This window comes from Triplophysa rosa, linkage group LG14, assembly GCF_024868665.1.
Source record: "Triplophysa rosa linkage group LG14, Trosa_1v2, whole genome shotgun sequence".
Lineage (NCBI taxonomy): Eukaryota > Metazoa > Chordata > Actinopteri > Cypriniformes > Nemacheilidae > Triplophysa > Triplophysa rosa.
The window spans coordinates 18,169,338-18,196,316 of NC_079903.1; the positions used below are offsets into that span (position 1 = coordinate 18,169,338).

General features: G+C 37.9%; 1 protein-coding gene across 7 annotated transcripts in view; it reads left to right on the forward strand.

The window, feature by feature from the left end:
• The window catches only part of dock10 (dedicator of cytokinesis 10), a 106,161-nt gene that overhangs the window by 59,570 nt on the left and 19,612 nt on the right, over positions 1–26,979 (forward strand). For 5 of the 7 annotated variants that reach the window (XM_057351952.1, XM_057351953.1, XM_057351955.1 and 2 more), the window contains exons 7-39: positions 891–1,025; positions 1,147–1,333; positions 1,943–2,028; positions 2,213–2,296; positions 2,654–2,806; positions 4,292–4,543; positions 8,273–8,395; positions 9,556–9,638; positions 9,737–9,859; positions 9,944–10,023; positions 10,137–10,324; positions 11,434–11,499; positions 11,605–11,697; positions 11,784–11,907; positions 12,079–12,200; positions 12,282–12,365; positions 12,443–12,535; positions 13,063–13,181; positions 13,279–13,348; positions 14,845–14,958; positions 15,039–15,110; positions 15,777–15,923; positions 17,135–17,218; positions 17,377–17,473; positions 17,596–17,628; positions 19,359–19,537; positions 20,215–20,331; positions 20,448–20,565; positions 22,030–22,151; positions 22,842–22,956; positions 23,209–23,275; positions 23,998–24,045; positions 26,202–26,303. In XM_057351952.1, coding sequence (XP_057207935.1) covers positions 891–1,025; positions 1,147–1,333; positions 1,943–2,028; positions 2,213–2,296; positions 2,654–2,806; positions 4,292–4,543; positions 8,273–8,395; positions 9,556–9,638; positions 9,737–9,859; positions 9,944–10,023; positions 10,137–10,324; positions 11,434–11,499; positions 11,605–11,697; positions 11,784–11,907; positions 12,079–12,200; positions 12,282–12,365; positions 12,443–12,535; positions 13,063–13,181; positions 13,279–13,348; positions 14,845–14,958; positions 15,039–15,110; positions 15,777–15,923; positions 17,135–17,218; positions 17,377–17,473; positions 17,596–17,628; positions 19,359–19,537; positions 20,215–20,331; positions 20,448–20,565; positions 22,030–22,151; positions 22,842–22,956; positions 23,209–23,275; positions 23,998–24,045; positions 26,202–26,303 — 3,680 coding nt within the window. The remainder of the gene's footprint in view (positions 1–890; positions 1,026–1,146; positions 1,334–1,942; positions 2,029–2,212; positions 2,297–2,653; positions 2,807–4,291; positions 4,544–8,272; positions 8,396–9,555; positions 9,639–9,736; positions 9,860–9,943; positions 10,024–10,136; positions 10,325–11,433; positions 11,500–11,604; positions 11,698–11,783; positions 11,908–12,078; positions 12,201–12,281; positions 12,366–12,442; positions 12,536–13,062; positions 13,182–13,278; positions 13,349–14,844; positions 14,959–15,038; positions 15,111–15,776; positions 15,924–17,134; positions 17,219–17,376; positions 17,474–17,595; positions 17,629–19,358; positions 19,538–20,214; positions 20,332–20,447; positions 20,566–22,029; positions 22,152–22,841; positions 22,957–23,208; positions 23,276–23,997; positions 24,046–26,201; positions 26,304–26,979) is intronic. The other 2 variants (XM_057351956.1, XM_057351951.1) reach the window with 2 other exon arrangements.

Below are 26,979 nucleotides of genomic sequence, written 5' to 3' on the forward strand. Positions count from 1 at the left end.
ACTATACTGTATACTGATAGAGGGGAGTATTTCCTTCAAGAACAAACCAACCAATCTGCTGTTTCAGTCCAGTTCTGAAATCTATACAAAAGGTTTTTTACTTTTAAAAGGACACTTCACCCAAAAATGAAAACTCTGTCATCATTTACAGTACTCACCTTCGAGTTGTTCCAAATCTTTATAAATGCCTTTGTTCTGATGAACACAGAGAAAGATATTTGGAAGAATGCTTATAACCAAACAGATCTTGACCCCCATTGACTCCCATAGTAGGAAAAAATACAATAGTAGTCAATGGTGCCCCAGAACTGTTTGCTGTCCTACATTCTTCAAAATGTCTTCTTTTGTGTTCAACAGAACAAAAAAATGAAAAACTATGGGAGTCAATGGGGGTCAAGATCTGTCTGGTTATAAGCATTCTTCCAAATATCTTTCTCTGTGTTCATCAGAACTAAGAAATGTATACAGATTTGGAACAACTCGAAGGTGAGTAAATGATGACAGAACTTTCATTTTTGGGTGAAGTCTCCCTTTAAAAGCTCTTATGAATCGGCTCTCTGGAATTCTGATTGGTTCTGATCAATTATTTTCCAATAACAATTGCTGATAAAGGATTTCTCATACAGGGACTGTGAGTCATCTTGACCGGAACTTACAGTATATGTTTATTGTATCCCTCTGCTGCCTCTTTTCTTATGCCACCCTACTCATGTGGCAGGTCGTGTAAGCAGGATATTTTTTATTCACTTTGCCTGAACGTCCTGATCACCCTGTCAGTTTTTTTGTTTGACTGGGTGTACATTACTACCAGTTTTTCCAAGTTTAATCTTATATATGGTATAACAATGTATCTCTTATGTAAGTTATCTTTGTCTCTTTTACTTTAACAGTCCTTCAAGAGGAGATATTTTCAATTAACACAGCTGACTGACAACTCGTATATCATGAACTTCTACAAAGATGAGAAAATCTCAAAAGAACCCAAAGGTTGCATTTTTCTAGATTCGTGCACAGGGGTGGTTCAGGTTGGTGTCTTAAAGCAGTTCAGCAAACATCACATTATCAAAGCACAAAATTCCCCAGTTAATGCAACTAGGAAAAGTAAGATTGTGATTAGATTTTCGGCTTCATTTGTGGTTCATATAGAACAGCCGGCTGCGAAAACACGCCTTTGAGCTGAAAATGAACGAGGTGACATATTTTGTCCTGGCTGCAGAAAACGAACTGGACATGGATGACTGGATCAGCACTCTTACACGCATCCTACAGATTAGTTCTCCAGATGGCCCAGTGCTGGACCGCAAAAGTATGGACCTGAGCGACAATAAGCATGGTGAGTGATAAAGTACGGAAAGATGCTTTACTGTACTTCACAAATGTACTCTTGTGCTTGCAAGGCAGCACTCTTTTCCTCAAACAATCTGGTGTACGTTTCCCCCATCCTTCAGTATTAAACTTCTGCAATTATTTCAGCCTGAACCACTTAAAGCTAGGGTAGGCAGTCTCGAAAGCAGCTCGTACTAGCAAGCTAGATTTAAAGCATAAAAAGGGAAAGATACAAGCAGAGTTTGCAAAGTGCCACGTTGAGGTTAAGGTGCTGATTCATGCATACGTGAGGGACTGTATGTAATGGTGTGACATTCAACGTGGCGTGACGTCGATTAACAAGCTCTATACACATCTGTAGTAGGCCTAGCATAAAAATTGATCTATGGTGATATTAAAACTCTTTATCAATATAGTAATACCAATTAACTAATACAGTATTATCTTCAGGAGTTGTCCTAAAACGTTAGTTTTTTAGTTTGGTTATGGACAAGCATTGTTTAAATTGCAAGTACTGTATGTAAATACAATTTTTTAGCTAAACAATTTTACGATTTCATCCACACCTTATGGATGGTGTGCCAGTTTAGGGTTTATACTGTTTTTTTTTTTTTAGACATAATTGAGATTTCTTTGAATCTTGTTCCTGCCGTTGAAAGTGAGGAACCAACTGAAAATGAAATCAACCCAGATCTGGCCAAGGTAATTTTAACCGAACTAAGTTTTTCTAAAATACACAAAGAAATACTTGTTCCTTAGATAAGCTGCTCACTTCATATAGAGTCTTTTAAACATAATAATAAACATAAAGATGTTATAAATGGTGTTATAATTAGATAATCACATACATAGTTCAGATAATTCATTTTGCTATTATATTTTTTAGTATATTTCAGAGACTGAAGAGCTGGCGAGAGCTGCCAGAAGAGAGGACCGACTGAACCTGTTCTCCCTGGACCCTGACATTCCTGTATGTCTCCCGTCGTAGATCACATACGTTCACTTAAAAACTTTACTTCAAAATCTGCCTTAAACTATTAATTATTATTTAATTAAGTTAAATCAAATTGGTTTTACATGTCACTTGAGTTTAGATTAAATGAAATTTATAGTTTATAAAGTGAAGTTGAAGTCGGTTAATTTATTTGGATGGGTTACATTAATGTAAAAATGTATTAGTTAAAGTAACTTTTTTATTACTAAGCAATTGATCAATATTTACAGCACAGACTTTTATTATGTGGCAAATGAATATTTCTGTTGCAGTAAAATATACTGCTGTTTGAACTGCTGTTCAGGTCTCATTGAAGGATGCTTTATGTTGAAGGTTTTGAGGAGCCCAAAGATGGAGCATATGGAGTCTGCTTCCAACCGGCAGTTTGAGGAGAAACTGGGGAAGAGACTAATGATATCCTGTCACTCGGTCAACCTCACGCTACAGGGCTGCGTAAACGAGGCCAACACTGAGCCAGTCACTAATGTATGAAATTATTCACGTCATCTACATGACATTCATTTATAGAATCAATGAATAAAACAAAGCGAAATGCATAATGCTCTTCAAATAATTTTTGACCTTATTTTTAAACAGTGCATCTGTGGTTTCATTATTTTAAACTTACTGTAATAGCAAGCTTCTTCTTGTGAAATGTTTTAGTAAAAAATGCTATGTAAATTCGCTATCTTTAAAATGAATTAATATAAATACAAAAATTACATATTTAAAGGGATAGTTCATGCGAAAAAGAAAATTCTGTCTTCATTTACGCAAAGAACGATATTTGTAAGAATATTAGTGATTTTCAGCTCTAGGACATCATAGTAATTCTGTTGAACACAAAATTAGATTTTTCAGGATGTGAAAGTGAGATTAAAGTAAACTAAATGAAGACTGAAGCTCTAGCCTAGCGTACTGTGCTTGCTGTAAAGACAAGATTCCACAGCGACATGACTTTTAGCTGGGATCATGTTCGTACAGTGTGACGACCAGCAACATTTGCGAAGAACTTTTTAAAATCTATGGTTTGTTTGTCGGACAAAATAGCGAATAGCAAACGGGGGGCGCATAATATCGGCGTTATGATTGGTCCGGTGTCATGACAAATTTGGTCCCTGTGTGAATTGTATCCGCTTAGGACCCAATCTAGTAGGTAGTTGTAATGCCTGATCACAAAGTTGTTATCTCGATATGTTGTTGTATGGCTAACCGAAGCTGCGTTAGGTTCTAGCGAGCTAAATACGCTAGGTAAAATAAAAGCATTAAAATGAAATGTTAAAATTGAAGTTTACGAAAAACATATGAACATACTGTATACAGGTACATCTCAAAAAATGTATTTAACCTTGATGTAACATAAACACCAGTATTTCTGGGTCAACATCTGCTTAATAAACAAAAAACATCACTTTTGATATTTTAAAATTACCATGGTTTTATTGTAGTAAATAACTAAAACAGAAAGAACAAGATTTTTTGATTTCACATCCCATAGCCTCGATTATGTACTATTATAGGAAGCATTTAGTGAAAAAGACAATAATGGTCATTTTTACAAAGTACTAGCGACATAAATCGTAATGTAATTTTGTAAGAAATGCAACCAGGTGCTAAAAAGAGTACCCATTAGAAGTTCTTTTAAGCAACAGAATCGCCCGGGGTCCTAAAGGGATTTCGAGAGGGGACTCGATTTGTCATGACACCGGTCGGCTGTGAATCAAACTCCACGTGAAGGGTCAATTGTTCCTACTATGGTAGTCAACGATGTTCCAGAACTGCTAAAAATTTGCTAGCATTTTTCCTTTGTGTTCAGCAGAACAAAATAATTTATAAAGGTTTGGAACAACAGGACTATGAGTAAATGATGACAGAATTTTCATTTTTGGGTGAACTATCTGTTTGGTATCTAAACACTTTTTGAGCCCTCTGTACATGTGTGTGAATATCATTGCCACTGTCTCTCTGCAGATTGAGCCTTTTTTTGTAACCGTCGCTCTGCTGGACCTTCGTGAGGGCAGGAAGATTTCTGCTGACTTTCATGTAGACTTAAACCATGAGGTTGTGCAGAAAATGCTCAGCTGGGGTAATTCAGGAGACCAGGGGCTGGTCGGAGGTAATGATGCACTTCAGGAGAATGGACTCAGATCAGCTGCAGAGAAAAAAACTGAAGACTGCCATCTGAACCCAGACCTGGAGAACTGGCTGCGTTTTCCTAAACAGGTAGCAATGCACGGGACCCCCAGAGTAGTGGGCACACTGTAAAACATTTTAGGTACAATCAAATTGCTTTTGCAGTTTACAAGTCAGTTCAACTCATCAAAGTAAGTTAAAGGAGTAGTATACTTCAAAATGTGCCCCCATTGACTTTCCATAGTAGAAATAAAAATGACCATGGAATATGAATGGGGGCAAATTTTGAAAAACTACTCAAAAATAGTAATCAAATAGTTTATAGACGGTTTCATCTTAACAACATAAACAAACGTTACTGCGCATGCGCACTTTTGTGACCCCAACTGAACTTAAGGTACACATTCACAAACAATAGTGTCTGTAATTATTTCTGATAAAATCAAAAGAAACCGAGAAGAACCGTTACTTGGCTAAACGTGTCTCTCCAATATTTTGAATTTAGACTGCGATACTAAACTCAAATAAAATAAAAACAAATTGTTCATTTAATAAAATTATTATGCAGTAAAATAATCATACACATTAATATTGACATAAATTAAATAAAATATAGTTATATTATTGGACACTAGCCAAACACAAACTGGAAGTTAGCTGGGGGTCAGGTGCATGCGTGTCCGATGAAACGGTCTATAGAAATTAGGGCTGTCAACGTAAACGCATGCGATTAATTTTTTCAAATTAACGCGTGAGAAAATATTTATCGCAATTAACGCAGCATCCGTTTGTTTTGACATCCTTTGTCTAGCGCAGTGGTCACCAACCCTGCTCCTGGAGATCGACCGTCCTGAAGATTTCAGCTTTAACCCCAATCAAACACACCTGAACTATCTAATCAAGGTGTTCAGGTTTGCTTGATAATTACAGACAGGTGTGCTGAAGCAGGGTTGGAGCTGCAGTCTGCAGGACGGTCGATCTCCAGGAACAGGGTTGGTGACCACTGGTCTAGCGTGACATTAATCACGCTCTTATTCGTGTACAGGCTTTTAAATCACTTTAGCGCGATTTGAAACAGTTGCTTTGACGCGTTCAATGAAGATAGACAGTGTCATGGTTCTGCCCCACCTTGTCTTGCTTTTCTTGACCTAGTGGCAGAACCATGATAGAACCTCTTGTTTTATGTGGAGAGAGTCATTTTGACCCTGTCGACCTTCGATACTCTCTCCGGTCCTTGTCTGTGTTCCCGCCCTTTTGTATCTCTCGTTACTGGTTGTTTATTAGTTCATGCCCCACACCTGTTCCCCTTTGATTTGTCCCTTTATTTAATGCCCCTGTGTTCTCTGTCTTGGGTCGGTTCATTGTGCTGTGTCGTGTTGCTTGGGGTGAGTTCATGTCTTGTCAGTGTAGTCTAGTCTTTTGTAGATATATGGTAAATGTTATTTTTTAGTCCTGTCTAGTTTAGTTAGTCCGTGTTCCTGTTTATGTCTTGGTTATTTTACCCCATCGTGGGTTTTTGTTTTGTCCATGTTTTATTGTTATTAAAGTCTTGTTAACCCCTTACCTCCTGTCTGCACTTGGGTCCTCTGTTCTTTGTATCTCTGTCTCACCCGAGAGATCCGTGACAGAAACGCGGGGGTAAAATAACAAAGACAAGGGGAATACGAATGGCAGACTTAACAGGAACAATAAACTACTAGCTAGACTAACAGAACACTAAAACTAAACTGACAACAATTACATAAACATTTACTCACAAACACGAACAAGGCACAATGACAAAACAGGCTTGGTGAACCACTACGGTGGCACACTGGATACACAGGTACATAGAACGTAATGCACGAGCAACAAGACAATGAAACATGAGGACTATTTAAAGGGAAGACAAACGAAGGATAATGACACAGGGCAGGTGAGGGTAATGAAACACAGCAGGGAAACAATACAGGAAACGAGAGGGGCGGGGCCACAGACAAGACACTAGAAAACACATGGGAAGTAAAAAACAAACATCTCATGGCTTCTCACATAAAACAAGGGATCCTGCCGTGATTCTGCTACAAGATAAAAAAAGACATGACCAGATGGGCAGAATCACGACAAGACAGCTTCTAAACTGTGGGACGCGGCAAAACGCAACGCGAGGTCCAGTCTGGTGTAAACAGTCACGGGCTGAAGGCTGCGTCGGTGAATCTCTGTCAGACAGCGCATCCGTGTTAAGTTCTCTTTCGTGCTTGAATGGATAAAACCACACAAGATTATGCAGAAAGCCCGTTTTGTCTAGCATTTTCTTAAGCACAGACTTCAAAGTGTAAAATAAAATCTTAAATGAATGCAAAGAGTTGTGAAAATGGGAGTGCGGTGACGGTCAGATCTGCGTACTGAGACAGCTCTTAAAGGGGCCGCGCTCTTAAACGTGCTGCTGTGACTCCTGTCACTAATGTTAATCAAAGAACAAAATAAAAGAAGAAATCAATGTGATTTTGTAGCTTTAATGAGAATTCTTCTGCATTTAATTAATAATTTAGCATTAAAGACTGTAAAGTGTCCTTCAATTTCTTACATGAGCTCTCAATTATACTGTTGAATGGCTATAATTAATGTTAAAATAATCAATTTAATAGAGACATCAGTTACAGTACTAATATCAAAATGTTAGCGTTCATAAAATGACGCTGTTAAAGAAATATGTTGTTTCTACATCAATTTGAAGATTAAATGTGAAATTATTAAAATGTAAAAGTATATTTTTAAATATTATTGTTATGTGCGATTAATCGTGATTAATCACAGAAAATATGTGATTAATCCGAGTAATTTTTTTAATCGATTGACAGCACTAATAGAATGTAAAAGTTGAAATGACTTTTAAATCAAATTCGATTGTACTTAAAAACTTAAGACACCATTTTGGTTGATGTCCTTAGGGCAACATCATGTTGACCCTGGGACAACAATTAAATCAACCAATCAGATTTAAGAAATAAGTTTACAGTTATTTTAAGTTTAATTTTCCAACCAGGATTTGGTGCTTCTAGAGTCTAGACCATTGTTTTCACCTATCATTTCCCTCTGATTTTAGGGGGATGCTATGGTTAAGCTATGGTTAGGGTTTGGGTTTTGTGTGGGTTTAGGTTTTATTTATAAAAATGTTGTCCTTAGGTCAACAAAATGGGTTGCCCTGAGGACATCAACCACTTGGCAAAATCAGGTCGAGCGCATTTTAATAGCCATACCTGTATACCTACTTTTTCAGTGATGATTTAACAGCATTTCACATGGAATGTGGTATAAGTCCAGACGTCCAGGGGTGCATTTCCCAAAAACATAGTTAGCCAACTATGGTCGCAAGTTCATTACATTATGCATTACATCGATCTAAACAGATTAATTAGAAGACGGTATTACTCCACCACCTATGTGACGTCATCAACTTTGTTGTTGAACCAACGTGGTTCAAACAACAGATGTGCAACAAATTTACTATGTTTTTGGGAAACAGTTGTGAGTAGCTAGTTAGTTTCTCAACCGATGCATTGTACTATGGTGGTTAACCAGCGAGTTATGTCGTTGTTCAGGAAATGCACCCCAGACTGGTTAGAGGACTGGAGTTGAGAACCACTTTTTAGTCTAATAGAGCACCTTCGGGGGGTGGTAGAAAAGGAGATTTGCAGCAAATTTGATGAAATTGTGTGATGCAATGATGATATTGTTGTAATACTATTTTATGTCTTAGTGTATATTATATTTATTATATGTAGATACGTGTCTATGTTTACACAGTTGATGTGGTTTACATGTATCTTTCTTCACCAGGCAATTTTTTCCATTACAAACACGCACACAGACATTGTGATGGTAGCACGGCTGGAGAAAGTTCTGATGGGAAATATTACGAGTGGTGCAGAACCTTACATTAAAAACACAGATTCTAGCAAGGTATCACATTTGTATGGTATAATGAATGAGATTTTGTCTAGGTTAATCCTGTTTTGAGCTCAAAGTTTTAAAAATGTCATTCCTTGCCATCAGTGTTGGGTAAGTTACTAAAAAGTAATTAATTACTAGTTACTAATTACATATGCAATAGTGTAATTAGATTACTGTACAAATTACTCTCTCCAAAAAGTATTTAATTAATTACTGACTTGATTAGTTAAGTGATTCAAGGATAGACACTAAACGACACTATTAATTAATTCAAATAAATAATATAAAACTACATAAAGTACTCTTATTAACTGATTAAAGTATTACAAATGTGAGAAAGATACATTAATGCGTTCATTTTAAAGTTAGACTTTGAATTGTCATGTCAATTCCACTATTGTGTACATTACACAGTGTTTAGTTCAATTACACCAGAAGTAACTGTAATTAAACTACAGAGGAAATAAGAGTAATCCCTTACTTTACTTTACCATGGGAAAAGTAATTAAATTACAGTAGCTAGTTACACCCAACACTGCTTACTATGTGGAGTAGTACAATATAGCGACAGATTTTATTTTCATTTTTTCACTTTGTTGTAGTTTTGTACATTTCAGAAAAATGTTACATTTCATTCAGACGCTTTTATGCTTTTTTGGTCCAGACTGTATATAAGTCTTACCCTTACTGATTCCTTTGTTGGGGAATGGCATTTCTAAACCTACTTTAGCTTTTGCTTATCTCTGCTCAATAGGAAATAAGACAGGGTGTCTACGATATTGTGACAAGCAGAGCGGGACGAGGGCCATGAGGGAACGGCGCGAGGTTGCACGTTGCACCGGTCTCGCATCTCTCACGGAGGAGCTCCGGAAGCATAAAAGGAGGAGCGACAGTGGTGAAGGACGAGAGAAATCCAGGCCTGGTTCTCTCTCATCCTTCACCACTGTCGCTCCTCCTTTTATGCTTCCGGAGCTCCTCCGTGAGAGATGCGAGGCCGGTGCAACGCGCCTCGCGTCGTTCCCTCATGGCCCTCGTCCCGCTCTGCTTGTCACAGATATATTCTGAAATATTCCACTTATCTGTATTATTTCATTTAAATAGTAAGAAGATATTTCTTCACCTTTTTTATAATCATAAAAAAACATTCTTTTATTTTTTCTGTTTACTAGACTGTTCAAAAAATGTTGAAATCCAATAAGCAGTTCTGTAACAAACTTGGAAAGTACCGAATGCCTTTTGCCTGGTCTGTAAGGTGAGAAAAACCTAATGGAAGCCCCTGCACATGTCAAGCGAGTGCAAAAAAAATACAGGTATTTCTTAACACCCATTAAACTCAACTGTATTTTCCAGGTCAGTGTTTAAGGATAACCAGGGCATGGTGGACAGGGAATCTCGCTTTTCCCCTCTCTTCAAACAGGAAAGCAACAAGATCTCCACAGAAGACCTCGTCAAGCTCATAACAGACTACAGGAGGTACAAACTCCCCACGTTCCTACACGCATTCCTAACAATGAAATCAAATAAAAATCAGAAAGGTAAAGCTTTTTGCTTTGATAGGGCTGAAAAGACCAGTAAACTCCAAACCATCCCGGGAAGCCTTGAAATAAATGTGGATTGTGTTCCAATGGAGTGTCACAGTATGTTTTGTAACATCCTCCCGAATGCATCTCTGACTATACTTACAGCACTGATGTACAGCTTGCGTGGCACACTGTATATTCACCCTCGCTTCTGTGTGTTTTCTCCTCAGATTGTGTGACGTCATCGTATGTTCCTCTGAGGCCGTTTGAGGAAGGCAGTCTACATGCTCCTACGGTGGAGGTAGAGGAGTTTCTGCAGGACACGCCGAAGTTCGCCCAGCCTTACAGAGTCTACAAGAATCACATCTATGTCTACCCTAAACACCTTAAGTATGACAGTCAGAAGAGCTTTTCAAAGGTGAGGTAGCAGTAGACTCTTCTTTGTTATGGGTGTATAAAGCCTTATTTATCCAGAACTCAAAATTTAAAGAATCAGTTTACCAGAAAATGAAAAATACCTCATAACTTACCCATCCTCGTGCCATCCTAGGTGTGTATGACTTCATTTGCAGAATAAAACTTATTCTGATGTCTTCAGCCCAACACACAGTTATATTACATAATATCCTAGCTCTTTCTAGGTTTTGTAGTGCCATTAAATGTGGTATAAGGTCCATCCATCCCTACTTCATAAAAGTAATCCATATGACTTTAAGGGTTAATAGGGCCCATCCATTGAGTTTGTCAGCGCAGAATTAAAAAAACTTCAAATCTTATTGGTTCTTGCACGTCTTTTGACAAAATACCATATGGTGAGACACGCAAGAACCACTGAAGACAAACAGTATAGGAACAACCCTCTGGAGTTCTCTGAATTATTTAAAAGATGTCTTTAATGATGGATGTTTGTTCTTTTTGGAGCTTCAACATTGGCTGCCTTATATGGACAGAAAGTGACAGCATATTTTTATCAAAAGATTTATCTGTGTTAAAGTAGCCATGAAGCGGAAGTTGCCATCGTTTATACTTCCGTATAGAATTTCGAATGAGAAAAATAGTGGGCGATTTGATTGGATGTATAAAAACAGCCGTTGCGTTTTGAAATGGAACTGGCAGCAGACTGACAGTTGAAGGGGAGGAGTTAACGGATGCTCCGCCCAAGCCGTCTAACATACGTCATTAAAGCTGGATAGTCATTACAGGACGTAAGTGCATTTTCAGATTTTAACTGAAGGTTATGAGGGCACACGATTTTTAAAAAGGGAATGACCCACATTGATAAACTATTTACAATAAACGCTGCAATATTTAATGAAAAAAATAGGCATTGTAATTTTTAATTTCACTGGGACTTTAAATTGAATAAACCAGTCATATACATCTGGAATGGCATGAGCGCGAGGTAATTATATGAGAATTTTTTTTATTCCCTTAATTTATAGCAGTGTATAGTAAAATACTAGAAATGAAATACTATTTAAAATGTTTGGAGACAGATGCTATGTCCGTTCTTGTTTTATTGGCTAGGCTCGAAACATTGCCGTTTATGTGGAGTTCAGAAGCTCTGATGATGAACATACCAAGCCACTAAAGGTTACATCCCTCTAACTGCATTAAATTATGTTTTAAATGTGGATAGGATTGATATCATTGTTTTAATCTAATGTAATCTAAACAAGACCCATTTTATTTCCACAGCGCATCTACGGAAAACCAGGAGGTCCAGTTTTCACCACGACTGCCTGCTCCACAGTTCTGCACCACTCGCAGAACCCAGACTTTTATGATGAGGTTAGTTTTGAGATTTTTACACGTCGGCACTGTTCGATTCAGACTAAAGTTGGTTCTGAAATGTTTTTCGTAAAACGTTTGCTCAGGTGAAGATCGAGCTACCCACACATCTTCATGAGAAACACCATCTGCTCTTCTCCTTCTATCATGTGACCTGTGACATTACTGCCAAAACCAGCTCCAAAAAGAAAGAAGCTCTTGAAACTCCAGGTGTTCAATATCAAGCACAAATGCTGTATTTCTGTATATGACACTTTTATTGTCATATACACCATTATTGAGTGCTATGCATAATACTGTGTGTTTGTGTGTGTGTGTGTGTGTGTGTGTGTGTGTGTGTGTGTGTGTGTGTGTGTGTGTGTGTGTGGCTTTGTGTAATAGTGGGTTACGCCTGGCTTCCTCTTCTGAGGGATGGACGTCTTTCCTCTCAGGAATTCAGTATTTCGGTTTCTTGTACTTTGCCTGGTGGATATCTTCTCATTAAAGATCCTACATCCACCAAGGTGAGTACAGGTGGACATAAAAACAGGTTTACGTTTTTGTTTTATCTTTCAAAATGTTGTTTTTTCCCCGTGTTTTCGCAGAACGGCTCAGATGTGAAATGGGTAGATGGGGGTAAACCGATCTTCAAAGTGTCCACCATGGTGCTTTCTACGGTTTACACTCAGGTACATAAGAGCAACAGATACGATAAAAAACTGTTGTCTACTGTCATCTTGTTTTCATTGGATGATCTTTTCTTCAGGACCCCCATCTGAATGGCTTTTTCCAGCAGTGCCAAAAACGAGAGGCAGACCTCTCTCAACCTCCTACCTCAAACTTTCTCAATTCCCTTAAGGTTAGTGTATACCAGTAGAGCTATGCTACGGTGGCCGGGAAGTGCAAAACAAAACAACAAATCGCAAAACTTAAAACAAATCTAAAACAAAATGACAAATCTGAAAACGCAATATCAAATCTAAAAACAAAATAGCAGATCATAAAACACAACAACAATTCAGGAAACAAAACAAGTCAGAAAACACTATTACTATTTACCAGTTACTATTTTGTTTTTAGATTTGATATTGCGTTTTCAGATTTGTCATTTTGGTTTTGGATTTTGCTTTTATATTTGCTTTTATATTTGTTTTTAGTTTTGCGATTAGTTGTTTTGATTTTGCACATCCTGGCCACCGTAATATGCATATTACTTTTGCATACAGACATTTCAGGAAATTATCCTAAAATTCACGAACAGGTCAACTTTTCTTCTTTAGAGCATTAATATATTTCATGTTTTGCAAAACTGTATGCGTAGTAAAATTTCCATGTGACATCAGAACTTCACCAGGACTTCAGTCTCCTTCACTTTTGTCCTCTCAGGGCCTTCTTAGTATGGACAGGATTCATGTCATCGTTCGCTTCCTTCCCGTTATCTTCAACCAACTCTTCAAAGTGATCACCCACAACGATACAGACGAGGTGACCACCATTACAACTAGGTACAGAAAATCATCTCCGACTCTTCTGAACAGTGCGAAAGTTGTTTGGGTTTGATTTAAATGTTGCTTTAACATAACACAAACGCCTTTTATTTAGGGTCCTGGTCCACATTTTATCAAAGTGTCACGAGGAGAACCTGCACCACTATTTGCACTCCTACATAAAGGTGAGTCTGCCAAGAACTAACCATCACTTCATATCACTACAATCAGGCACTGGGTTTTAGAAACTGCTGGTCAAATGACTTCCTCTTAATGAAATGGAAGCAACATTGATAAACGGACAAGGGTCAAAATCTATAAGGCAGGCAAACATATCCAAAAGGCAAGGTGCAGGATCATAACTGGCAACGAGACTTCACAAGGGTGGAGTGTTAAAAACGGGTCCGTTTATGAGTGCTTCTAAAACAGAAGGCTGTGTCCTTCCTAGACCAGACCTTTTCATAGGGCCGGGCATAAAGAATGCATTTTCTATGAATCGTTTTTTTAAATGCGGTTGATTCAATATCGATTCTCAAAAGTCATGAATCGATTTTTTTTCTTTCGTATTTCCGCAAGCATTGAACATTAACGTGAATCTGTTACTACTAGTCTTCTCCACTAGATATCACTTTTGTTTTTTTAAAACAGGGAGCCTATCGTTCATTCATTGCTTAATTAACATGGCGGATGCAAGTATGTCGTGTTTTGTTCAGACAAAGCACATAATGACAAACCTAGTGCCTTTTTGGATAAACCTTATCTTTCATTCAGTGGGAAAATGTCTCTGGAAATGCCCCGTGAGGCCTCGCTTTCCCGGGCACAGGTCTCGTCTCCCTCGCAGCGTGACTCTATGCAGTGAGAAGCAGCAACATAGACATGAGCAGCACATTCAATTCACCATACGGCGGCCGATTCGTGAATAAAAGAATACAAAACGGCATTTCCAAACACCCATCACTGTTATGTCGACTGTTTGGATATATAAACACGAACACAGTTCGTCTGTAAATTAGCACATGATTACATAGATAGAGGCTGCGCGCTGTGCTGTAGTCAATGTCACACAACAGAAAATATATAAATGAGAATTGTTGCTTTTTTCATATACCATTAGTTTGTAGTCTCCCAGCACGGCACGACGCGACAATCCCATTAGAACGAGTGTATGCATTTTTTGCTTTTAATTTGATCTTTTTCTTTTAAAAATGGTTAAAAATGCTACATCTTTTTAATTAGTTGGTAAAATATTCATATTTCTGTAGAGCAGCTTGGCTACAGCACGTTTTGTGAAAAGTGCTACAGAAATTAAATCGAACTTAAAGTTGAAGGGTCGTCGGTCATTGTGTTTAGAGTAAAAGAGAGTGTACAGAGGGTCACGGAAGCTTTCAATCGGACAAGCTCTTCACAGAACGGTATGATCATCAAAGACTCACAAAGAGAAATGGAAGAAGGGATGGGAGGCGGGGTTGCCGTGGCAACTGATGAGCATGGTGGTATGCTTGGCATATTACATGAAAAAATAGGCAATGTCATCTTTAATTTCACTGGGACTTTAAGATTTCTTTACATTCCTTAGTGAAAGTTGCTCTTAGCAGCTTTGTGATAGGTTTTAAAAGGAAACTCCTAGTGCGCGTGTGTATAGGGACTCATGCACATGTTTGTTTGTCTTTTGCTTATCCAGTTTGTGTTTAAGACTGAAGCGTGTGGCTTCAGAACGGTTCACGAGGAGCTTGCGAAGGGAATGACCTCTGACCTCAAGAGCAACGAGCAGACAGTCATCCGAAACATCCTTAGGGTGAGAAGACATGACAATCTCCCCTCAGAATGAAGTGATAAACGTGTTATAACATGTCGTATTATGTTCATTTTCTGCAGTTTTCTTGGTTTTTCTTGGAGATCATGGCAAAGTCTATGGCTCAGCACCTAGTGGACTCAGAGAAGGTGAAGGTAAGTGTGGGGAGGTAATATCAAAAAGTGTTGGTTGTGGTAATATATGACAAAGTGAGTAAATCAGGCAAAGATGATTTCGAAGTGGTAGTTAGATCGATTTCTGTTTAAAGCCACATGACCAGGGCCAGAGGAGTTTTATATGTGCATCTTTAAGGGGTCATATGGCGCAAATACGTGTTTTTCTGTGTCTTTGGTGTGTTGTAGCAGTTTCCCATGCATGTATTAGACTTGTAAAATTACAAATATTTAAGTGTCGGAGCAAAAGATGCATTCTATCTAAAAGCAAATGCTCACCCAGACCTTCCTAAAACTCCTCGTGTAACCACACCCCCACATATATACATCAGTTGGTGGTATGATTTGACTAAGACCGCCCAAATGTATACTCAAGTAAGGTTGCGTACCTGTCAGTACAATTTCTTTGGAATCTGATGTTCCAAATATGTTAAGAGGCGTTACATTTCCATCACACGCTTGCAGTATTCGACCAATCACTACACACTGGTTAACTGGCCAATCATAGCACACCTCGCTTTTCAGAGGGATTAGCAACATTAAAACCATGAAATGTTTTCGTAAAAGGAATAAAATTCAATATTCGTGCATATTATCATTGTCAAAGTCAGAAACCAAGAAATATGATATGAACGTATGCTTGTCCAGCTCCCCCGACCGCAGCGATTCCCTGGAGCCTTCCAGAGTCGACTCGAGACCCTGATCATGACCATGTCCGATCATATCTTCTGGAAGAATAAAGACTTGGCTGAGGAGACACGTAGGGCTAATATGGCCATAGCGGCACTTGTGAAGGTGAGTAATGGCACTTAAAGAAAGACAAGATCATTACACAAAACATATTTTTACAGCAACTGTCATGATAAGAAAAGATATAAATAACAGTGTCTATTTACACCGAGTACAAAAAGCCCGCCTTGTTGGCAGAGACTGTTTGCACTAGCTCTGCCCACCAATATGTGATTGGAATAGAGAAAGTTTAAGAACGAAGCCATATCTAACAGCGACTCCAGTGGTGTAATGTGTAAAGTCTGTATAGCTTTGGCACTGGAGACCGGTGTTCTAATCCACCTTTTACCTTTTTCTATCACATTACAGATCATAAAGGCATTTGTTTTCAATAAAATTGATTAAAGACTTAAAATTCATTTTTTATCATAAAGTTTAGGTTTGGGGTAAGGTTAGGGGTAGGTGTATGGCTTTAATATCTCAATAAGTTGCCACCATTTTAATCAGTTTTATAAATATAATGATTTACACTATGTTATTATTGCATAATGTTTAATGCACAACCGTACTGAGGTGCAAATACAGTAGTGACGTTATCTGCCACTATTTATAAGTACCAATAGCATCTAAATACTATTTCTACTTCAAAATACAGCTTTTTTTGGTTAGTATAAATAGCATATAGCATATATCTTTTTATATTTTGTTATATTGTTAAAGAGAGAGAAAAACAGACACAAAAACAGCTGTGCAATTAATAACAGTGCAATTAATAACTCTGTGCAATAATAATTAAGTGCAATATTAATTATATCCTCCAGATAATACACTATCTATTTTTTATACAACTTTTTCTGTAAATTATATTTTATTCTGCTGTATATAGCACATACCTTGTACATACAATAGTCTATTCTTATTTTTTGCTTGTACATATTTACATACACACATAGCTTTACGCTCTATATCTTTATCTTATGTTTATTGTATTGTATTTGTTAATTATTTATACCCATAGGCCCTTATTTAAATCATCTGTGTACTGTATTCTATTGTGTTATGGTCTCTGTGTACTGTTGTTGCTGTTTCTGTGTTCTGGATGCTCCTGTCACCAAAACAAATTCCTTGTATGTGCAAACACACTTGGCAATAAAGCTCTTTCTGATTCTGAAAGAGTTCCAGTTTGTTATACATTTGTTGTAAACTAGTAAATGGAGAATGTTTGTGTTTGTATGTGTATTACGTCATGTAATGTACAGTAAACCTGTCCTCCGCAGCGGTGCTTCACATTTATGGACCGAGGTTTCACCTTTAAATTGATTAGCAACTACGTCAACATGATCACAGGCATTGACAACAAGGTAGAGCAATGCTTTTTTTTCTATACTTGCATTTCCTTTTTTTGCGGCTGTAGCACTGAAATGTCCCCATTGTGGGACGAATAAAGGCTTATCTAATCTAATCGAACAATACTGCTTTGTGTTTGAATGTTGGTTTTGAGGCTTGTTTTGTTTTCTAGATGCTGTGTGAGCTGAAGTTTGAGTTCATAAGGGAAGTTTGTAACTATGAGCATTACATCCCCCTTAGCCTGCCCATCCCATCTGCACGTATCACAGGTCAGAGAACAACAAACAACAAACCCAACCTCTTTATTTCATCATTTCATGTCTTAATTCTTAGTCCTCATTATCATAGACTACATCCTGTGTAACATTCGTCTCATTTCTCTCTGTGTCAGATAAGGCAGAAGCAGAAACCAGAAGTTCTCAGGGTAACTATGTCTTTTAATGAAATGAGAATACTTTATATTTGTTTCATAATGCATAATAAGATTGTTTCAAACTCTGAGACCACAAACATGAGGGCAAAAATTCCTAGATTTAACCGTTTTAATCCTATAATGTGTGGTGCGCCGTGATGTGACGAACAGATTTTGACTGTCCTGACTGTGAACACAGGAAATCTCGCAAATTCTCTCAAGTTTTATTATTATTTCACTCTGTTTATTATATGTGCATTCAATATAAACAAATGTGTAGATATAACCTTTTATGTGATTTTGAAAATATTATTATCGTTGAGAAATTGCTTAAGCAGCGTCGTCTAAAGCATTTAAGGTGGCACAGCACTAGATATAATTTATATATATAATATAAACACTAGATATAATATTAATACCGTTTTGTAAAAAATAGCTGCTGACATTATCACCTGAAAGAGTCTATTGGCTCCACTATCTCCACTGGACCTATTTTTTCCGTTCCATCTTAAAGCATCCGCACACTCGGACTCCTACCACTACTGTCACTTGCACATAGCCAGAAATTATTAGTGATAGCGATGATAGTGTTTGTAATGTTTTGACACAAAATTGACAGAATAAAGAAAAGGGTTTGGAGTTCTCGTGCGTTTGTCCTCGGGGTTTCCCCCACACATCAGGATTTCTGATCGTAATTATTCAACATGTTCCGATATTTCCGATCAGGTTCATTCACTCTTAACACACATCACACCACAGGAAAATCTGATAAGATCATCTGTAGAGCCGTTTAAGATCATCGGGACTTTACCTAGGATTGTCGGAAGGGAAGAAATCGGCCCGATTATCTTGTGGTGAGGCCCTAGCTTAAGGGGGTGAATTTGACGAAGCTTGTCAATCATACATTTCTCTTTCATTGAGAAAACCCTTGTAAAGCAAAAATACACTACAGTGTAAGTTTTGGAACATTTTTGTGTGGGTCCCACAAATATCATAATAATAATAAGATGAGGCTGAAAACAATAATAAATCAGTATTAAGCATATAATAGTTCATCTGTTGTTTTGCTTTGAATTTATGCATATTGTATAGCCATACTGTCTGTATAATACTTCGTCCACTACATTGGTCAGATGAAAACTGATCAGGTGGATAGTTAAAGTCCCAGTGAAATTAAAAATGACAATGCCTATTTTTTCATGAAATATTTGTTTATTGTAAATAGTTTATCAAGGTGGGTCATTCTCTTTTTAAAATTCATGTGCCCTCATAACCTTTAGTTAAAATCTGAAAACGCACTTCCTTCCTGTAATGACTATCCATCTTGAGTGACTTATGTTAGACGGCTTGGGCGGAGCATCCATTAACTCCTCCCCTTCAACTGTCAGTCTGCTGCCAGTTCCATTTCAAAATGCAACGGCTGTTTTTATACATCCAATCAAATCGCAGAGAAAGACGAAAGCCACGGCCACTATTTTTCTCATTCGAAATTCCATTTCACTCGGAAATGCGTCAAAATACAGAAGTTAAAATGATCGCAACTTCCGGTTCATGGGGACTTTTAAGAGCTAATAGTCTATCAATGGTACTTTAGAAGTAAAACTGCTGCATGAAGCTTTCATCTGCTGTCGTCGCCCGTTGTGTCATGTCTGTCAGTCCAAGAAGTTTCGATTGTTTTATATTATCTCAAGTGATGTTGTAGTAACAAGTAGTCACACTCCTGTATAATGATGTGTTTTCAGTGGCCATTCCGGAATACAGCTTGACGGAAGAGTTTTGCAGAAAGCATTTTCTCACAGGATTGTTGTTGAGAGAGCTGGGACTAGCTCTTCAAGATGAACAAGACCTGAGACATCTCGCCCTAGCATGCCTGAAGAACCTCATGGCCAAACACTCACTAGACTCCCGCTATGCTAAAAAGGTGACGAAAGTCAGGCTGATCTCATGGGAAAACGTAACAATTTGACACGGTGGTGGTGATTGTATTTAAAATTTGTACCAAGTGATTTGTATGAAGGGCATAGTTAAGGTAAGGATTAGGGGTTAGAGTTATGCCTGTGGCATACTTCTTTTTGTGCCGAACGCACAGCCTTGCAAAGTATACTTCCTTTAAATCATATGCGTACACACTGGTTTTGACGCATTACGACATATTGCAATACCTCTCCAGGGCTACAGGGGTCAGGTTTTCTTCTACTACCTTGAATCGATGGTCCCAGGACCCGGTTGCCACCTGGTGGTTAAACTAATTACTGCAAGAAATGGAATGCACATGCACGACTTGCGAGTACTTTGTACGTGAGATAACAAAATTCCGGTGGTGCGCGTACTATTCTGATGACGAAATTTGCATCACGCGCACTGTACGCTGTCAAGGGAACTATACTTCAGGCTTTAGGGTAACATTAACATTAAATTATGAAGTGCAGGTTCATGAATGCAATGCTCCTCCAACATGTATGCACAAGTAAATTTTAACAAATGGTCAATCACACGATAGTTAAGACAACATAATATAAAGTCTAATGAAATAATGTGCACTGTTTATGTTAGTCTATTTGCCCGTTTTTAACTGTATTGTGTGTGTTTACTGTATAGGAGAAACAGGCACGGATAGCAACTCTGTACCTGCCCCTTTATGGACTCATCCTTGACAACATGCCTCGGTTTTTCCTGAGAGTTCTGTTTCCAATCTGTCTGACCGCTAGTGACCAGGTTAAAAATCCTGAAGTTTAAACAAATGTTTTCACTGTTTTAGACTCAAATGACATCAACCTCTCCCTTGTACGGCTGTAGCAATTTGGTTCGTATTAATGCAATTTCCTATGCAGGGTTCCAAAGAAGATCTGTGTGTTGGAGGAGGTTTAGCAGGTCAGATGTCCCACGTTTTAAACCACGGCAACTTAATGGATGCGTCCTTCTCCAAAGAAGTGCTCAACTCCATTACCGGTAAGGGGAGGTTGAATGTGAGTTTTACAGATTTCTCATTGCCAGACTCGGTCTCTAAAACTGCCACCTCAGAGGAAAGAAATGTTAAATATGTGAAAACCGAGATACAAGGTTTTAGTCCAACAACGAAGATATGCTTTGATTTAAAAAAATCATGATTGTACGGTACATTATGCACATTCGAGTCACGAATTACAACGTGAATGATATTTAAAAGCTACGACTGAGAAGATTATCTGTGAATAGCAATTTTAGATGGTTTCAAAGCAACAATTTAAACAAACGTTACTGTGCATGCAAGCTTTTATGGCCCAAACTTAACTTCTGGTACACAACCACAAAAAGTCCCTGCCGATTATTTCTGAAAACATGCAAAATACATAACAAGTAAAGTACATTGGCTAGGAGGTTAAAAGAATGTCTAGCCAGTGTTGTTTTGGGTTACCAGTAGGGATGTAACGATTCACCGTGAGCCGGTTGAAAATCGGTTATAATGAGCGACGATTCAAATCGGTTGAGGCTTGAACTGAATCGCAATACATTTTTTGAACAGCAGGGGCCGCTATTTTCACTGCAAACCTAAACGAGGATGCTGATATTTCTTAAATGCAAAAAAATCCAAGAAAAGCACAGACAGTATTAGTTTGTTAATATTAAAGAGACTTTTTCTATTATTAATTTGTTATAAAATTGCAGTTTAGTTTTGTTATTTGAAATAAAACATTATTTTATCATACAAAGAAAGTTTTGTTATTTGAAATAAAACATTATTTTATCATACAAAGAAAGTTTTGTTATTTGAAATAAAACATTATTTTATCATACAAAGAAACGTGAAGCATTTAAGAAATAATGCAAGGGACGTTGTTCATTTCTAATTTGTTTCAACTCATTTTTTCAAAATAAATCGTGAGTAAATCGTGAATAAATCGCATCGTGAGATCAGAATCGTGAATCGCATCGCATCGTGAGCTGAGTGAATCGTTACATCCCTAGTTACCAGTAGAAGAACTGTTACTTGGCTAAACTAAAATGCGACAAAGTTTCACGACCCGTATACAATTATTGTAATGCAATCAAATGTTAATATAAATTAAGATGAATATAAATTGATTAAAATATAAATAGTTCTATTATTAGCCACTAGCCAGACCAATAAACAAACGCAGAACGGAAGTTAAGTGCGGGGCCGGGCGCGTACGTCCGATGAAACTGAGTTTTTTTATAACTAAACAAATCTGCCTGTTGTTAACACAAAGCTCATGTACGGCTTCAGACGTGTCTTTGTGGAGCTTGATAGACATGATCACTGTGCACTGCAGGGTTGTTTAATTCTTTAAACATTCATTTTATTGTGTTTCACTGAAAAATGAGGGGCATGCAGTTTTGTTGTTAAGTGATGGCAAGATTTCCTTTAAAAGTATTCCTTTTTAACTCTCACATTAACCTACTTCTCGTCCCCAGCGTTTTCCTCATTGGCCGTATCAACGGCGAACAATGCAGACTCGAGAGGTTCACTCATCAGCATCGAGTCGAACCGTAGTAACAGTGACCAAAACAGTGAGAAGTTGGACGCATGTGAAAGGGTAATAGACTTAACATTTTGCCCCCAAAAAAACGGCCTACATTAAGCACGTTTTTCAAAGCTAACCAATGACAGAGACCTGTTATTTCCATGAACATAACGTGATTGGTCGAGAAGGCTCAAGCTCGAAAAAATAAAATGTCAGCTGAAACGCCTGTTGGAGCATAGTTTTGTATATATGTAAGTTTAATTTTCACTTTCAAAAACTTTTGATTGCATTTCTAGCGAGAAATTAGTATTGTAGTTTTTAAATATGTGATTGGTTATTGCAAACACGCTCTCTGTTTGTAATTCAAATAGAATTCTACGCTGCCTATGAAGCCTGTCTCTCTAAGTTGCCTTCGTGCAAAAATATGCTATCTTTGAACATTGCCGGCTGCTATTTGTAACCACAACGCTGCGAGCGTTTTTTTTAACAAAAAAAGCGCCATTGTCAACTTTATCTCATCAAAAAAGAAGTCAAATGTGAACACAGCCTTAGTTGCTTTGGGTGAACTATCCCTTTGATGTGCATTAGGTATGTAATTGATACTGTGTTAATGTTGTATGCTGCTACAGAGAATGATGGGAAATGTAGTCTTTCTGTTCAGACCCGTCACTTCAGCTGAGTAGTGTTTAGACACTGTTGTCAAGCATTAAAATTGTTTTGTGTTTACACGAAGAGAGATTGATACTGCGATACTGTGTTTAGTTTGCCAGGCCTCAGTCCCTCATTGGGTTTGGTGCTCGCTTTGACAAACTGGACCAAGCAGAGACCAGAAGCCTACTTATATGTTTTCTGCACATCATGAAGACCATTTCAGAGGGTGAGACCTCACAAACTGTGATATCCATTCTCATCTGTCTTATAATTGACCAAGAGGAGTTTTTGAATAAAAACCGCAGCGTATCAATGTTTGTACTGTATCATTATGCTCTGTCTTGTTTTCTGGAACTATTTTCATAGTCTAGAAAATGTATACTGACTGGCCAACAAACTCATGTATTTCACATTCTCAAATCTCAGGCATCTGTAATGTCCTCTAACATTTGAGAATGGTTTGGTGTTTGTGTTGCAGAGGTGCTGGTTTCATACTGGCATCGGGCGATTCCTCAGGAAATCAGTGATTTCTTTAAGATTCTGGAGTAAGTGTCTGTTTTATACACTAAAACAAAATACATAGATGAGAGAAGGCGAGAGCAGGCAGCTGTAAATTATACTGAAACATTTTAGAGCAATTTAAACACCATGATATTAAAATAACTTTTTCAAATAAGTGCATATTACTTTTCTGTGTATTTAATTTATATATGGCCAAATAAAACAATAACAAGATTCGGTGGGCTCAAATTGGCGGTTCAGGCAGTGTGAGGATTCATTTCCACATAAGAATCCTGTCTCGTAAATCTGAATTCTGACCTTTAATAACCCCACTGAAAATCGTTAGGATGTACTGGAAAAGGCTAAAGACTAGGCCTAATGCAGCTCTGAACGCAAAAAATAAAATAGTGTTATACCATGGTCTGTTTGAATACTGGATTCTGATTGGCTGGAAGGTGTGCATTAATACCCTTTAACGCACGGTAGCTCCAGTCAGTTTGATTACATTTGAAATTAACTGATGAAATTTTCACCTGTTTGATCTAAAATTACACTGTAAACATCAATAAAAGCTTTAACTTGGTAAATGACCATGGTATAAGCGGGATAATCCACAGCTAAAGGATTTCAACGGGTGGTTCTTGGTCTCCACGGCTAGCTGTGGATTATCCCTTACATATTGCAAGGGTGTTGAAATGCAGCGGCGAACACACGTTGTAGGCAAAGCTAAAGCAAAATTGTCAGTTTTGTTCTCATTTCTCAACAGACTATGTCTCCAACACTTTCGGTTTCTTGGAAAGCGTCACATTGCCAGGTAAATCCGTTTGTAAGATTATTCAAAAGCTTGATGTGTGTTTCCTGTTTGTGTGGCACTACGTTAAGTCATGCTGTTGTCCTGGTTGTCTTTTTAAGTGTTTCTCATAACAGAAGTCCTACAGTCTGAGCAGTCAGCTCAAAACAAGAAACAAGAAAGGTTATAAAAATAGGTTATAAAAACAAGAAAGGTTTACATTTTGTGCAAAGTGTGCAAAGTAATTTTACCAGGCACTTGACATACTGCTTCCCTGAGTTGCCTAAAATGGATAATGGTAAAATAATGGATGTTTTAGTCTGAAGTGATGACTTTCAGCCTTTATGCTTTGCATCCATTGCTCTTTAAAACATATTCAGTTCACGATCTGTAACACAGGGGTCTCTCACCTGTCTAAAAGTATAAACCACTCGCCCACTATCTTCAACACGGTAAAACTATATTATACAAATTGGAAAAGTAACAAAGTATTGTAGTGTATAACCTAGTGTAGACCCTCCATAATAATAACGTAAGCTGTGTCTCGTTTCGTAAGGCTGCATCCTTGTGTCCTCCAGAGGTATCATCCTCTAAAGGATGATACCTCAAGGTATACGGAGGATTCTCAACTTAGAATTAAACGAGACATCCTTCGTAGGCCATGCTGGCAGAAAAGGAAACAGGAAGTACCACGTTGCTATGACAACACGTTGCACTCGCACACCTGTCAAATTAATTAAAATGATTTCTACATGATTTAAGAGGTATAAGTTGGTTACTTTCTACCCTAAACAATGCCAAAAGAGTTAAACAAATATAAAAAATTTGCCTTACTGTTTCAAAACGTTTAAAAATCACTAAACACTTGTAAACCTATTTACTACATATGCCTGCTAAGATTTAAAAAACGTGACACAAATTGTAAACTGTTAACCTTTAAACACCACATATTTGATTGAATGTGCAGCTGTTGCCGTTTATTCAAATAACAGACGTTGGTCGACGCAAAGAATTGTGGGTTATCTCTAGCAACGAAGGATTCAGCTCATGTATCCTCCGAATTCCTGTCAAAGAATGTCGCATTTGAAGGGTGCCTCCGGAGAGTCCTACCTGATTTTATGAATCGAGACAGCCTCGATGACGTAGCAGCCTTCAAATGAGACCTCTGGAGGACGCATTACGAAATGAGACACAGCCGTAGTGTGTTTTTAACGTAGCGGGTCTGTCCACCTGTCTGAGAGGCCATCCACACCATCATACATAAAGATTTTGTATCATATCGGCGTTTTGGGAGCCTGAAACCGCTATCTGAAACACCACCCTTGCGTTTTCGTGTGTACAGACGATCCGTATATTTTCTAAAATGATGATGTCATCACGGCGCGCAAAGTTTATGCGCATGCTCCAAATCTTCTTCTCCGTTTTTAGTGTATCTCTGTGGCAGAAATACAGCGCCACATACTGATTTGACATGTATACTACATCGTTTTGAGTCGGTTTAGCGGTTTCGAAGATATTTCTTGAGATGACGCCGTGAAATGGAAAATAAGATCGGATAGGGAAAATTATTTTGCGAATATGAAAATGGCTGTGCGTGAGAACATGTTTCACACTGTTCTTAGAGTTGACTGTGAATATGTTCATGTTAGTGTATGTATGTGTGTGTGTGTGTGTGTGTTATAATAATATGTGGTTTGTGTGTGTTTTAAATCTGTCTTGTCTCCTTTGATCTGTTTCTGCGCTATTTTTAGTTTTCTTTTGCGCTATTAAATCTGTTCTTACCAGTAGTGTATTGTTTAATAGCACACGAAGCTCTTCCTCTTTCATTCTCAGAGTTTGTCTTCCTTTCTGATTTTCTGTTCATGGTCATGTTCATCTCGATCACTGTCTTCCCACTTTCTTGTCTGGCTTCCAGAACAAATGCACATTTTCATTCTAGGACCTTGATAGAGGGTCATTTAACGATCTCTGATCGTCTTACGTCACGTCGAAAACGTGACGTAAGACTATTAACAACTATTAAACAACATCACAGCACAACCTATGCTCCCCTTGCTCTTAAACTCTTATTTAGTTTCACTTTTGTTTCCTGATGGCTTTGACCTCTGATGTGTGAGAAAGATCAGTTCAGGATGAGAGTTGGCATTAACCCTGCTGTGATTGGCTGGTTGTGTACGCAGGAAGTTAGCAGCCGCTGTAAAGCTGGCTCAGGCCACGCAGAACAATGGCACCCTGAAGGGCACTAACACATCCTCCCAGTCTTCAGGGCTCCTACCTCAATGGTAAACACCTCACAGGTCTACATAGAGCTCCAAAATGATGAAATATACATACAGTTGTGCTCAAAAGTTTGCATACCCTAGGTGATCAAGAAAGGCTGTGATAATAAATCTGCACCGTTAAGCTTTTGGATTTTTTCTTGAACATTTTTTCAAAACTATTCCATTATTTTGCGTAGCTCAACAATCTTTTGCTGCACATCAGAACTACTTATATTCTTTGGTTTTACCCATTGTGATGAATGATTAAAGGGGTTTGGGCTTTGTGTCACTAGTATTTATTCTCCTTTGCCACAAAAACTCATGACTGGACAACATCATGTTTCTTGACACCTTTGTGTGCTAAGAAAATGTAAATATCAATTGAAATATCCTCGAGATATATTTTACTCACAAGAATTTCTGTGGGAGGAGGTTGTTGGTTGGGGGGGATAATAATTGTGGCCAGTGTGTATTAGAGAAAAAACATTTATTTCAATTATGTGATTTCCCCCCACTTTCATTTGTGTTACTTCCATGAAACATAGTTTTTTTTGTGAATTTTTAAAATGAAAGATCAAAAGGAGAAACCATGCAGATTTATTTTCACAGCATTCTTTGCTCATATTTTCCAAAGGTGTCAATATTTTTGTCCATGACTGTAAATGGGTAGTTGACAAATAAATCTTACAGTACATAT